At 36.5% G+C, this 15,565-nt stretch overlaps 1 protein-coding gene across 2 annotated transcripts in view; it reads right to left on the reverse strand.

The window, feature by feature from the left end:
• LOC126818097 (uncharacterized) overlaps nucleotides 1-7,873 on the reverse strand; it is a 32,436-nt gene extending 24,563 nt beyond the window's left edge. Inside the window, exons 1-6 of one of the 2 annotated variants that reach the window (XM_050545298.2) lie at nucleotides 7,767-7,873; nucleotides 6,442-6,549; nucleotides 5,019-5,222; nucleotides 3,669-3,845; nucleotides 2,924-3,106; nucleotides 603-783 (exon numbers count right to left, since the gene is read on the reverse strand). In XM_050545298.2, the coding sequence (XP_050401255.2) occupies nucleotides 603-783; nucleotides 2,924-3,106; nucleotides 3,669-3,845; nucleotides 5,019-5,222; nucleotides 6,442-6,549; nucleotides 7,767-7,833 (920 nt within the window). In that variant the 5' untranslated portion in view covers nucleotides 7,834-7,873. The remainder of the gene's footprint in view (nucleotides 1-602; nucleotides 784-2,923; nucleotides 3,107-3,668; nucleotides 3,846-5,018; nucleotides 5,223-6,441; nucleotides 6,550-7,766) is intronic. The other variant, XM_050545297.2, reaches the window with a different exon arrangement.
• Between the last annotated feature and the right edge of the window lie 7,692 nt (nucleotides 7,874-15,565).

Below are 15,565 nucleotides of genomic sequence, written 5' to 3' on the forward strand. Positions count from 1 at the left end.
ATTTCATCAAAATCCCATAAAAATTGTGACCTCTGGACCACAACCTTGATATTACATATATTAACATTAATTGCGTACAGGGAGCTGCCAGTTTGTCGGGAAGTTTCGGTCCGATATTCACGAAATTCGAACTCAACCATCAATTGCATATAACAGGGATAAATTTTGAACGTTTTCTAAAAATCGGATAAAAATTGTGACCTCTAGAGGGACCCCAAGCTTAAAGAGATTTTTCGTAGAATCAGGGAGCCATAATCCATGAAGTTCTGGTCCAATACATGCCAATACCGAAAGGAACCAAGATCATTGTTTAAGTTTCGTCAAAATCAGATAAAAATTGTAACCTGTAGGGGTGACGACAATATACGTCCATCTAAAAATGTGGGCGTATAAAAAGGATATCCTATAGTTGCAATCTCACGCACCTCTATGAAAAATTGGAAGGCAAACAACCTATGTATCAAACATTTGATGGTTACCATGTCATGCAGTGAAAATTGCAGGCCAGCATTCTAAAAGTTACACAACACCTACATAAATAAATATCTCATCAATTCTTTTGGACTGTTATTAATCTATTATTTATATGTTATTAATCTTACAATTGTTGCATGGCCATCGCCATTTTACCAAACATTCTCCCAACACTTTGGTCATTGCCACATCTACGAACACTACCCAAACGATTGGTAACCATACTTTGAATTTTGTTAACATCCACATTTTCCTCTTTTAGTAATTTCTCTAAATCTTTTTCTAATTTTGTCATGGTTTCTTCTAAATCTGAAATTGTTCAAATGCTGCAATCATATAAATAAAGAAGGTGGGGATCCTTCGGGACTAAATTTTAGTTAGTCAAACACGAAAATCTGTTGGTTGGGGAGATTTTGCACAAACAGAGGCACTTTGAATAACCGCGGCTGCCAGGCAAGATACGCCCACATTTTGCAAATGACGGATAGAGAACCAGCTAAAAACAAAACGTGATTTTTTTGTACAATCAGGGACAATAATCCAGAAAGTTATGGCCTGAAATGTGCAAATATCAAACGGAACAGATCTTTGGGATATAAAGATATGTTTTAAGTTTCATCAAAATCGGATAAAAATTGTGACCTTTAGAGGGTCCACTAACTTCGTATTACACACTTCTACACAATTTACATACAAAGAGCGTCCATTTTGTCGGACAGTTCCATTTCGATTTTCACGAAATACAATCAGGGGCAATAATCCAGAAAGTTATGGCCTGAAATGCGCAAATATCAAACGGAACAGATCTTTGGGATATAAAGATATGTTTTAAGTTTCATCAAAATCGGATAAAAATTGTGACCTCTAGAGGGTCCACTAACTTCGTATTACACACTTCTACACAATTTACATACAAAGAGCGTCCATTTTGTCGGACAGTTCCATTTCGATTTTCACGAAATACGAATTCAACCTTCATTATGGTGGAATGGTGATGTATTTAAACTGTTTTTAAATCTGAAAAAAATTTTGACCTCTAGTGAATCTGAAAGCTAAAAATGCGATTTTTCGAACAATCAGGGGCCATAATCCAGAAAGTTAAGTTCGGGTATCCGTGATTATCAAAAGGAACCAAGATCTTAGGTGTAATGGTGATATATTCACACGTTTTTTTTTAAATCGGATAAAAATTGTGACCTCTACAGGGACCACAAGCTAAATACGTGATTTTTTGTTCAATCAAGGGCCATAATTCAGGAAGTTACGATCCGATATGCGCGAATATCGACAGAAACCAAGATCTTTGGGTTATAAACATGTATTTCAAGTTTCATCGAAATCGGATCAAAATTGTGACCTCTAGAGGGTCCGAACAACCTTCGATTTACCAAAAGTTTATGTGGGTGTATAAAAACTGGCAAGTGATCTTTCACAGGGTTCTATAAATGAATACACCTGTGTGGAACAATATCTGGACACAGCTCAACAAATATTCCTACGCTGTCACCAATGAATGTAGGGCGAAAGTTATATTTAGTCTCTCTTCCTTTCCCCATTCCCCCCACCCCCTTTTGCATGGCCCAAGAAGAGACGTTTGAATAAAAACTGGCAAGTGATCTTTCACTGTGTTCTATGAATGAATACTTCTGTATGCTACAATATCTGGACACAGCTCAAATATTCCTACGCCGTCACCCATGAATGTAGGGCGAACCTTTAGTTTTAGTCTCTCTCCCTTTGGTCTGATATTCACAAAATTCGAACTCTACCATTATTACGTTGTAATGGTGATATATTCAAATGTTTTAAATCAGATAATGTTGACCTCTAGATGGGCCACAAGCTAAAAACGTAATTGTTCGTACAATCAGGGGCCATAATTCAGGAAGTGATGATCACATATGCATAAATATCGAAAGGAACCATGATCTTTGGGTTATAAACATGCGTTTCAAGTTTCATCAAAATCAGATGAAAATTGTGACCTCTAGAGTGTCCACAAGCTAAAAACGTGATATTTTGTACAATCAGGGGCCATAATCCATGAAGTTTCGATCCAATACATGGCAATATCGAAAGCAACCAAGATCTTTTGGAGATCAACTTAATATTTCAAGTTTCGTCAAAATCGGATAAGAATTGTGACAATATACGTCCACATGAAAATGGGGGCGTATAAAAATTGTCCACTTGTCAATGCAACATTTTCAACCAATCACAGCCTCGTATTTATCAATGATTTTAAAGAATTAGGACTGAATAATCTTGACTCGCAACATGATAATTTTTCCGACTTGAATCATATCCTTAGTATGATGAACCATCTATTACAACAATAATATGGTACTTCTATAAAGTGAATGCATTATGGATGTGTTAGAGAAATGGGGGGTGGGGGGCATGCATGACTGCATTATCGGTTACATCAAAGTACATAATATTTGCTTACCTTTATAATCAGTTTGACGAATATGTTCTAATAAATTCATAGATAAAGTACTGTAAACGGTCTGGACAAGCTGCATAGGATTTACTTTTAATCTCACAGTTAACTGTTTCACTTTTTTGGTCACATTTCTAATAATTGTGTGGTTATTTTTCTTGTAAGAAACAAAGGATCTTGATAAACCATCTGAAATTTTTTTTGTAAAACTAATTTAAAAATGGGTTCAAATCAAGTAGAATTTATCATCCATGAAATATACACCCCACCATATCAGCTTAAGATTCCTGGAGGCTTGAACCTTTCCCCACAAAGATTGGTGGCTACGGAAATAAACAACCTCAAGCAGCAAAGTCATCCAAACAGTTCACAAAGATGGCACATATTTATCTGTTTGTAAGGTAAGTGGAGCATGTGACAGGTTGCTGCTTGCTAAAGATGGCGGGGAAGGGAATTGAAAGAAGCACAGATTTTGTAAAATGATTTAAGAATAAATGATCACGGTCACACCAAATAACTGATCTATAGAAGATTATCTGAATGTTAATGAAATTGAAGTCATAAAGACGTCTAATTTAAGTTCAATATGATCAGGAGTTTTGCCCAGTTAAAAATTTGAAATTGTTAGAGAAATTGGGCTTCTTGTGCTATGTAATTTCCAAAACTTGTTTTAAAGAGTACTGTTCATCGAGCAGAATCTTAACAATCTTTCACTTAATTCTGGAGTAATGTAGGGATGTAAATATCTTACACATTAGAGCTTGGTGTAGCTGGGTTGATGGGCATTTCTTTAGGTCTGTCAGAATGTTCTCAGATAAGGAAAACACTAAATCTTCGGCAATCAGATCTGGTCTACGGACAATCTTGATCATTGTTAATGCTCTATCTGCTAAAGCTCGTATGTGAATAGTATTAAGCTTGATTTCAGCTGTCAAAAGAAATACATAAAATATATGAAATTGAAATCGGTTAATTGATTTTTCCCCACTATGTAATAATCTCTTTGTCAGTCTGCCAAAAAAATACCTGAAAGCCACTCCAAAGAAAACAAAATGAATCTCAAAAGTAAAAATAACAAAGCTCATTTGATACCCTGATTGAAGTACACTTTTACCTATTCAAGCTGATGTAGAATACAAATACCTGCTACTGGTACATATGTTAATCGGAACGTTACTCAGAACATTGAATGATTTAATTTAACAAAAGATAGGTTGCCAAGCAAGGAAACATACGCCCACAGCAACTAAATTGTCTTAGTGGTCGACAAGGGATGCCGCATATTTATTCTTTTGTAGATATTTGGGAGGGGGCGGGGGGGCATTTACAAAACATTCAGATGATAAATGTAGTCTGTGGAGTGTTCACAAGAAAGAGAGAGAAATGGGGTTTATTGTCCACTCGACACAAACTAGGTCATTTCGGGACTAACGTATGGTTTAATTTTATTTCAATAATTCGCTTGCGCGTAGGGGTCTTTAACAGTGAAAAAAACGGAGGACCCGGAGAAAACCCACGAGGTTGGACAGGCGACCCTACTCCTTGTCACCTACAACCGGGGATTCGAAACCACGCCAGTTGACTCAATGACAGGCCTTATGATACAGCATGCACGTGCTAACCATTCGGCCATCCACCCCCCTTGTTCACAAGAAATTATGGGCGACAGACCAATGGACTGACTGGGGAGACTGCAATACACATGTATGACCACATTTTTCTATGTGAGCGTATAAAAACCGGATCTTAACCAATCCTTCCGTATACAATGACTACCGGTCAGAAAAAGACATTGCCAAATGAGCAAATTAGTTATATAATATATTATGTTAATAAATTATATTTAATTGTACAGGGCCATAGAAAGCATCTATTGCAGTAATGGGAGCTATATTAAATGATAAACTTAATATGGCTCGACTAATTATAGTAAATCTTATATTCAATTTTAGGTCTTGTTATCATCCCAAACTAATTTTTGAAGGATTTAAACCGATTCCCTTAAAGTATTCTTCAATCTGATCAAATCTGACACCATCTACTTCCAACATCTTCAGGACATATTTTAATAAAATACTAGAATATTTTAAATCATACTTACTGGTTTTTTTCAATGATGTCGTTGGAAAACCTCCCATAATTCTACTCAACATAAACTTGAAATCAAAACATTTTCCATTAAATTTACTTAAATCTTCAAACTTGTATTTAGGTTTTTCTGAATTTGAATTACGTCTGTCTATATCCAAGAATAGATCATCCTCTATTTCTTTCTCTTGGTTTTCATCTTCTAGTGCTCTTTTTTCTTAAAACATAAAATAGTTAAATAATCCCTACTTCAATTAACAGCACACAAATGCACACATTATAAGTACTGTATATAATTCTCTGCCAATGAAAATGATTAGGCTTTAGTTATAAATTATAACTTATAACTAATTTTAGTAGCTTCCTGCCAGCAAAGGGTAAACTTAAGGTGAGGAACAAAAACATTAAAGATGGGTTGCCAGGCAACAAAACATACAGCCACAGCAGCTAAATCGTCCGAGCGGTCAACAATTATGGGTTGTTGCATATTTATTCCTTTGTAGGAAATTGGGTGCCTTTACAAGACAGTTCCATACAGGTTCTACAAACTGAAACAAGAGCCTCAACTCTGGAAGTAGTCTACAGAAATTGTTGAAATTTGACAGACTTTTTCGTTTTACTAATTTAAATTATGCATATAAATTTCATACAGATCGGAAGATCACTTTTGTCATTCAAATGTTCACAAGGTTCACAAAGTAAAACAAGGTCCTTTGTTTTACAAATTTAAATGATGCATATAAATTTCGAGCAAAGTTGAACAAAGCGAAACAAGGGCCATAGCTCTAGAAGTAATTATTGTAAATTGCTGAAATTCAAGAAGCTTCATGGTTTCACTAATTTAAATAATGCATATAAATTTCTTAAAGATTGGATGATAACTTTCGGTGTTAAGAGCGGTCACAAGGTTCAATATAAAGTGAAACGAGACATAACTCTAGACGTAATGAACAGAAATAAAATAGGCTTCTTCATCTCACTAAAATAAAAATGTAAACCACATTATATCATTTTAAAACAATCGGATAATAACTTTTGGAGTAAGAGCGTTCACAAGAAATTGTGGACGACAGACGGACAAGGGCGACGTATACGTCCACATTTCCATATGGGCATATGATAACTGTTTATTCTACCATTGATGGTATTGGTGGTGTGTGAGGCAGGGTATGCTTACCCATTCATTAAACCTAGTACAACTTTTTATCATAAAGAGTCGTATCCAGGGCATTTCATTAATTTGAAAATCAAATCCACCTTTTAAAAATGGCACTGAACCCTCTATGATTTTGGTCAATAAAATAGTTTATTTCAGTGGATTTGGCTTTCTTTCAATATCTTATGTACAGTGAATAAAGTCAATGTTGAGATTATTTCTTCTTTTAGCAGAGTAAGCCAAAATTGAAACTAAGAATTAGAGCTACAAAAAAACTCACCTCTAACTTGAGAATTGCTTGTATATAAATACGATTGGCCGAGGGAAACCAACTGTTTAATCTCATTGGTGGAAGTATCTGGTGCATACTGACAGTTCACTTTGCTACCTATTTAAATATAACATTACCAGGCAACAAATGCAACCTCACCACCACCAGCATTATGAAGGATGGGTTTCAAATTCTGAGGCCTGAGGATCAGGATCGAAGAGAACACATAAAATTGTCCAACAAAGTCTCAATATGGTACGAAAATAATCTAATTTACTGTCACCTATACATCACATTCAACATGTGAGGGGAATGCCTGAATATTCTGCATTGTTCAAAAATGTTTTTAAACTGTTCATTCTAAAGACTTTTTAAAAAAGTTTCTGTGATGAGGGGGAAGTCCATAATTAACTCTGAAATGTCATTGCTCGACTTTGATAGTATTTCTTTTTAGGACAAATCAAACAATGTGATCTAATTTGTAGAAAACGATTTGACCTGTAGAGCACTTACTGGAATTGTTGAGGGACAGACAGGGGTGAAAATCAATTAGACTTCATGACAGCTGGATCTAACAATTTACAATGAGGGAGCCACAGTGGCTCAGTGGGTAAGACATCAATGCACTAGCCAAGGGGTATCGGGGCCGTTCCTGGGGTTGGTCCAGAAAGTTCCTCTGGATTTTCCGGCATGGTTTCCTTTGCCAGTGGTGAAGGATGGAGCACCCGACAAGCAGTGATCTAGTCGTTCGGGTTTGATGAAAGACTGAGGTGCAACATTCTTGTTGTAGCACACTGCATGGCATAAGAGAAAGAGAAATGGGGTTTAACGTCCACTCAACACAAACAAGGTCATTTCGGGACTAACATGGTTCAAATTTATCTCAATAATCCGCTTGTGCGTAGAGGTCTATAGAAGTGGGAGGACCCGGAGAAAACCCACGAGGTTGGACTGACGACCCTACTGTCACATACTACCAGGCTAGTTCAGCTCTGAATGCCTTCTGACCCAATGACAGACCTTATCATATAATGCGCACACGTTTACCATTCAGCCATCCAACTTCCTAGCATTGGGTAACCAGTCTTCATTAGCGTAAACAAACAGCCTTTGAACCTGAAGGTAACTTATTATTGTGGATGTTTTTACACAAAAAGAAGTTATCTTATCTTCTGATTTTCTATTTTAGATGAGGGGCGAAAATGCGATATATAATAAAATTATGCTGTGAATTTCAGTGCCAAGACTAATGGGTTACTCATATTGAAAATGAAAATAGTGAAACTCATCTTACTATAAATTTGCATGTACGTAATGTCATATATATATATTACCTTGTCCAATAAAGACAAACAGCAACAGAAGGACAACTTGCCAGATGACAGAATGATACAACCTCATTACTAACCTACCAGATCGACGAATAACCTCTATAGAACCAAATCTCTTTTTTATAGCCAACTCGCCGACATACACGTGCACTGTCATGGTAACCTAGTCTGGACAATGTCACCGCGTTTGTAAACATTATTTAAAGGGGTAGGAACATACCCAGTTATTGGAAACGCCAACCGGGATTAAAGCGGTCCATACACGTTCAATTTTTTCATCAATTAAGTAGACCGAAAAAGTGCCGCTGTCCGGGCAAAATTCCCCTCATAGCACACTGTAAGGCGTATGCCCGTCTTCATTGACCCAGTTCGGAGCAGAACAGTAGAAACACCATTTCATTTCATTTCATTTATATATATACTCTTCAAAAAAAGTAGGGGATTCGATATTCAGAAATAATTATACAAAACTTTTTTTTTTTTTTTTTTTATAAACAATATTTTCTTCAGGATGTCTGAATGGGATTGGGGAACAGGCTTAGCCTATGTAAAATCCCTCTCCCTAGATAATATACATACCGTACATAATATTAAAACAAAGGAACAAAATGGGTGTATATACACAGTTAAAATGGCAAACACATACAGAAATATATATAAATACATATGATGAGGCGGATGGCAATATATAATATATATTATTGGTTAATTACATCATCACGTAAATTTAAAACTAATATTGTAAATTAAAACAATTAATTAAAGATACATTATGGGAGATTAGATAACGAGTTGGCAGTTCTCACTATAATAGTTAAAAACTAGATAATGTAAAGGCAATTTGCTGAAAATTTCAGTCAAATTGATCCACTATGAACCGAGAAATAAGCGATTAAAAGTTCCGCATAGCCTCGGTCATCATTACTAAAGTCGGTACGACAAAAATCATAGTCTCGGTTATCCATTTAATCGTTAAATCGAGAAGGAAAGTTATGTAGCAAATCGAATCATAATCCAACAAATATCGCAGGCTAGCGTTGACATCGAGAGTTGGTTATGGTCTGGATACGTTAATTAATGTCTAATTAATAGTTTATATAACATTTCAGGCCTAAAGAAAGACCTATACAATATAGGCAGATTTAGCTCTTGCATAATGTATGTTTAATGAGCAAGATTAAAATCGGTTTGACATGTCAATAAACTTGTGGACTTGATTAAAAATATTGTTGTTTACATCGGTACAATGTTTTGTGGACACGAACAAGAGATAGTTAATTTTTTTTATGATCGTATTTATCTATGGTTTCCCTTCGTGCATTTGAATGTAAGGAGCATTGCAAGAGGTAGTGATGAGGATCTTCAAAAATGTGACCACAGAGGCATGCGGGGCTGTCAGCAACGTGTCTGAGGTTGTGGACCTGTAGGTCAGAACATCGGAATCTAAGTTTACTATGGATTATCTGAAGTTTCCGCTGACCGTTGTAGTAACTAGATGGAATTTTTATATCTGATTTGGAGAGATGGTCGGAGAATATTTTAAGAGTTCTGGAGTTTCTTGCAAGGGAGGCTGAGTTTATTCCACTCTCTTATACTGGATGGAATAAATGATTTAGAAAATATATCAGTACGACATCAAATTTCTTTCATTTTATCTTCGTTTCGAAATGAATATGTATTTGTTGGTTCCAGATTTATGAGATTCTTAAGATAGGGAGGGGTCAGGTTGTTTATACTTTTGTATAGTAATTTTAATTTGTGTCCATTTCGTCGTTCTTTGAGTGGAATAAACCCAGTTTCCGCGTTGAGGGAAGCGTGTAGTACCTTTAACCGCCCCACAGATAGTGGTAAGTGTTATACCGTACTAAGCAAGTGCGTAGTGCATCAAGCTAAAGGGATTCGGGATTATTGGATAAGTAGTCAGTGCACCCGTCCCAGATAACATCGGCATAGTCAAGTGCATCAGAATGAATGAAGAATATAAGGTGTTTAGCGATTTTCTGTTTAAGCGATATTTCAAGGAGCGTAGGCAGTTTACTAATTTTGATACTATACTAATTATGCTATCAATGTGACTGTTCCATTTACAATTGGTTTGAAAAGTAAGTCCAAGATGTTTGTGTTCAGTTACTTCCTATATTCTAATTGATTTCATTAAAAGGGGTGGTTTCACAATATTGCGGAAATGCACTGCTGTTTTTATTAAAGATAAACAACGTATGTTAATAACAGGCCAATAGTCTACACATGAACAAACAGTTCAGATGGGCGGCTTATCTGACGGCCCCATTTCACCCGCAAAGAGATACACCGTCAAAAGTGAAAATGGACGTTTTTGATTTTTGTCTTAATAATGAGTAATTGCTCCACCAATCCTCAGACATTCAGCAATTCGTTGTGGCATGCTCCCAATCAACCGTCCAATCACGATTTGGGGCAATCTGACCCACTTCTCTTGCAGTGCCACGGCCAATTCTTGCAGTGTTGTCGGATGACGTTGACGTCGACGAACACGTCTCCCGATTAAATTAAAAGTAACACACTAAGGCAAAGATACGCTAAACAGTAAATCGTATGCAAGAACAGATAGGAATGCTAACATGGATAGATAAACCAGCACGCGGCAGTTTTCATCAACCCTTCCTTGAAGTGTAAAATTTGACAATGAACCCCTCCCACACGTATGGCGCTATTGCGTGTCGCATGTGCACCTCAGTGGTTCTGTTGGGGTGGTAAGTTCTTCATCTGTGAACATACTCTCAAAGCATGCCAAGTGTCCATTTCAATAGTGTATATAGAGTATATATATTCCAGATTTATAATGTCGGTTTGTTTTTTATTCCATCAAAATACGTTTTCTTTCCTGGATAAAACCCAACTCTAACTAAAGATATCTAGGCTATGCACCCAACCCAACAGACCGTCGATATATAGCTATCACATACACCGGCTATTAATGCATCTGCTAAAACGAACCGATTGGTACACATAAAGCCCTACACCAGTGATTCTCAACCAGTGTACCGCGGCACACAGGTGTACCGCGAGGTCTTGATAAGTGTGCCGCGAAATTTTGAACGGCACACTAAGAAAATGCGAAAAACCACGTGATCCCAACTGAGTATTCACTGTTGTCTAGTGGTAAGTTCATAGCTGTGTGGGGTTTTTTTATTGAGCGTGAATCATTCTATGTTTCTATGACTTGTCTACGGTTGTATTCCGTTTGACTTACATGTTTTTATTTTTCATGTGTTCCAAGGTGTGCCGTTGGCAAAAAAAGGTTGAGAACCACTGTCCTACACCTTACTCCAGATATTTAATGCGGAGAACATTTTCCTCCGAGTAAAGCAACCTCTTACTCCAGATATTGATGCGTCCATGACAAGAAGGACTTCCCCCAATGAAACCCATCTCCCATTCAAGATAGTTAATGACCCTGCTGCAAAGAGCGACTTTCGCCATGAAACACATCTCTTACTCTAGATATTTAATGCTTCTGTTGAGTGTTGAAAAGACCAAGTTTTCTCAATGAAACCCACCCTTTACTCCTGATATTTAATGCTTTTGTTGAAAAGAGCGACTTTCCAATAAAACCCACCCGTTACTTCAGATATTTAATGCTTCTCTTAAAAGGGGCGGCTTTTCACCAGATATCTAACGCATCCTTGGGAAAGAGCGACTTTCCCTATGAAACACATCCCTTACCCCAGATATCGAATGCATTAAAAGAGTGATGTTCACCTACAATACCCTCACTCAAAATATATATTGCTATTGTTGAAAAGACCAACTTTCCCCAAATATTTAACGCATCCTTTGGAATGAGCGACTTTCCCCTGTAATACCCATCCCTTCTTCCAGATATTTAATGCTTCTGTTGAATAGAGCGACTTACCACGGATATTGAACGCATCCTATAATGGAAAGAGCGACTTTCCCCAATAAAAACCACCCCTTACTCCAGATATTTATGGGTTTTGCTGAAAAGGGCGACTTTCCCCAATAAAACCTATCCCTTACTCCAGATATCTAATATCTTTATTTTAATTACTTTAATGAACGAAATCATCCCTGTTTGATTTTAAACAACAACAAAAAATTATCTGTTAAGTACATAATGTAATGTTTATAAAGAGGTAACCACTTATATTTCAAATGCTACCCAAATGCTATATAGATTAAAAACATCCTTATTCAAGTAGGCTACATTGAGGTGTAACTAATCTCAATTTATATAAAACAATTAATATGCTAATTAACATACGAATTAATACAATGATACCTACAATTATCTGGTCTTTTTTTTTTATCTAAAACATTGCTCATACAGCTTTTAATTTTTTAACAACTCGGCATAAAACAAAACCACATCACATCTGTTTAAGTATGTCTTCCTCAAAGGTTATTGACATGTCTGTTACTCTCGCTCTGTCTAAGAATATATAACTTCCAAAATGTAACACTCCATCACTCTATTTTGTCACACGATCTCTAACCAAGTAGGAGTTTAGGAGAAAATTAAATTTGAGTAATAATTATTTTCAACAATATTATAATTAAATTAAAGATACATTATGGCAGATTAGATAAAGAGCTGGCCATTCTCATTATAATAGTTAAAAACTAGATGATGTAAAGGAAATACGCTGAAAATTTCAGGCAAATTGCTTCGCTCTAAGCCGAAAAAACCTTATTTTAAAATCGGCGTAGCCTCGATTGTCATTGTTAGCGCTGTCACGATTAATTAACAAAGTCTCGATTATCCAGTTTTGCGTTTAATCATCAACGGACGTTGAACAGCAGATCGGATTCAAATCCAATGATAATCGGACAGATTAGATAGCATCGAGAAATGATTTTGATCTTTTCATGTTAATAAATGTCTAATTAATAGTTTATATAACATTTCAGGCCTAAAGAAAGAAATGCTATAGGTGGATTTAGCTAATTTTATTCGATTTTTTATTCTTAAACCCTCATATTATTATATCAAAAAAATATATTTATTGATTAGCATACATCTTTTTTTGTTCTCTAAAGAATATTGCCGTAGTTAGAAATTTGCTATACACAACGGCATCGATGATGCCCCGAGCACCTTTGTTCACCAGCCTCACAACAGCCGTAAACATCATGCTTATTCTGGGCGAGACTGATTCGCTGTGGGGGTTGGGGTGTTATTGCACCTATCATGGTTGTTTTAATAACGTAACTGCACTGTCCCCATATAATCTGTAAGGTACCATATATTTACACTATTTGCGTAGGGGGTGGGGCGGTCTTTTTGTCCTGCAATTTAGGTCCGATTTTCACGAAATACGAACCCAGCCATCATTAGGGTTTAACGGTGATATATTAAAACGTTTTTTTCAAATCGGATAAAAATTATGACCTATATAGGGTCCACAAGCTAAAAACGCGATTTTGCGTACAATCAGGGGCCATCAAGGTTGTGGACCCTATAGAGTTCACAATTTTTACCCGATTTTGTTGAAACTTGAAATGTAAGTTTATAACCCAACGATCTCAGTTCCTGTCGATACTCGCGCATATCGAACCGTAACTTCCTGAATAATATTATGGCCCCTGATTGTACGCAAAATCCCGTTTTTAGCTTGTGGACCCTATGGAGGTCATAATTTTTATCCGATTTAAAAAAAACGTTTTAATATATCACCGTTATACCCTAAGGTTGGTTGAGTTCGATTTTCGTGAAACTCGGCCCAAAACTGACAGACAAAATGGCCGCCCCTCGTTTACAAATAGCGTAAAAAATATGGTATATCAAGGTTGTGGGCCCTCTAGAGGTCACAATTTTCTTCTGATTTTGATGTAACTTTAAATGTAAGTTTATAACCCAAAGATCTCGGTTCCTTTCGATATTCGTGCATATCGAATCGTAACTTCCTGAATTATGTGGACGTATATTGTCGTCGCCCCAGTCCGTCCGGACGTCTGGACGCCCGTCCGTCCGTCCACAATTGTTTGTGGACTCTCTACAGGTCACAATTCTTATCCGATTTTGACGAAACTTGAAATATAGGTTTATCCCCAAAAGATCTCGACTGCTTTCGATATTGGCATGCATCGGAACGAAACTTCATGGATTATGGTCCCTGATTTACGAAAAATCACGTTTTAGCTTGTGGACTCTATAGAGGTCACAATTTTGAACCGATTTTGATGAAACTTGACATGCATGTTTATAACCCGAAGATCTTGATTCCTTTCGATATTTGCGCCCATCGGAACGTAACTTCCTGAATTATGGCCCCTGATTGGTCCGACAAATCGCCTTATTATCTGATTTAAAAAAAAAAACGTTTGATTATATCACCGTTACACCGTAAGGAAGGTTGAGTTCGAATTTCGTGAAAATCGGACCAAAATTTCCGCCGTTTGTACGCGAATAGTGTAAAAATATGGTATATCAAGGTTGTGGACCCTGTAGGGGTCACAATTTCAATTCGATTTTGATGAAACTTGAAATGCATGTTTATAACCTAAAGATCTTGGTTGCTTTCGATATTCGCGCATATTGGATCGAAACTTCGTGAATTATGGCCCCTGATAGTACGAAAAATCGCATTTTTAGCTTGTGGACACTCTCGAGGTCACAATAATTTGATCCGATTTTGATGAAACTTAAAATGGATGTTTATAACCCAAAGATATTCGTTCCTTTCGATATTTGCGCATATCGGATCGTAACTTCCTGGTTTATGGTCCCTCATTGGTCGAAAAATGGCATTTTTAGCTTGTGAATTCTCTAGAGTTCACAAATTTTTTTTCGATTTTAAAAACCGTTTAGATAACTATTCCACCATAATGAATGTTGAATTGAAATTTTGGGAAAATCGAAATGAAACTGCCGACAAAATGGCCACTCTTTGTATGCAAATTGTATATAAGTATGTAATTCAAAGGTTATGGACCCCCTAGAGGTCACAATTTGTATTCAATTTTGATGAAACTTAAAACATATCTTTATATTCCAAAAATCTCAGTCACTTTTGATATTTGCGCATTTCAGACCATAACTTTTTAGATTGTACAAAAAATCGTTTTTGTTTTTGGCTTGTTCTCTACCCATCTCTTGCAAAAGGTGGGCGTATCCTGCCTGGCGCCTCTGGTTTTAAATCGGATAATATTTGTGACCTCTTGCAAAAGGTGGGCGTATCCTGCCTGGCAGCCTCTGGTTTTAAATCGGATAATATTTGTGATATCTAGAGGGACCACAAGCTAAAATCGTACAATCAGGGGCCGTAATTCAGGAAATGACGATTCGATATGCGCTGAGTAGTGATATCGAAAGGAACCAAGATCTTTGGGCTATAAACATACATTTCAAGTTTCATCAAAATCAGATGAAAAATGTGACCTCTAGAGTGTCCACAAGCTAAAATGGTGAAGTTATGGTCCGATATCAATATCGAAAGGAGCCGAGATCTTAAGTTTTTTCAAAATCGAATAATAATTGTGACCTGTAGATCGAGTGTCCACAAACAAATTGTGGACGGACAATATACGTCCACATGAAAATATTGGAGAAGAGTAGCCTATTGCTCCCCAGATAAAGGCTCATCTAGAGGATAATTTACTGTTATGAATCATTTCAAAGTGCTTGTAAACAATTTCACAGTACCGAAACAGCTTTAACCCGGCTTTCAAATGATATTTTACAGGATACTGATAATAGAAATTGTGTATTTATAATCTTATTAGATTTATCTGCCGATTTCGACACGATGGATCCTTTTATTTTTTTATAATTACTTAGACCTGATTTCAATTTCGGTATT

Source organism: Patella vulgata, chromosome 4, assembly GCF_932274485.2.
Source record: "Patella vulgata chromosome 4, xgPatVulg1.2, whole genome shotgun sequence".
In the NCBI taxonomy this organism is placed as follows: domain Eukaryota; kingdom Metazoa; phylum Mollusca; class Gastropoda; family Patellidae; genus Patella; species Patella vulgata.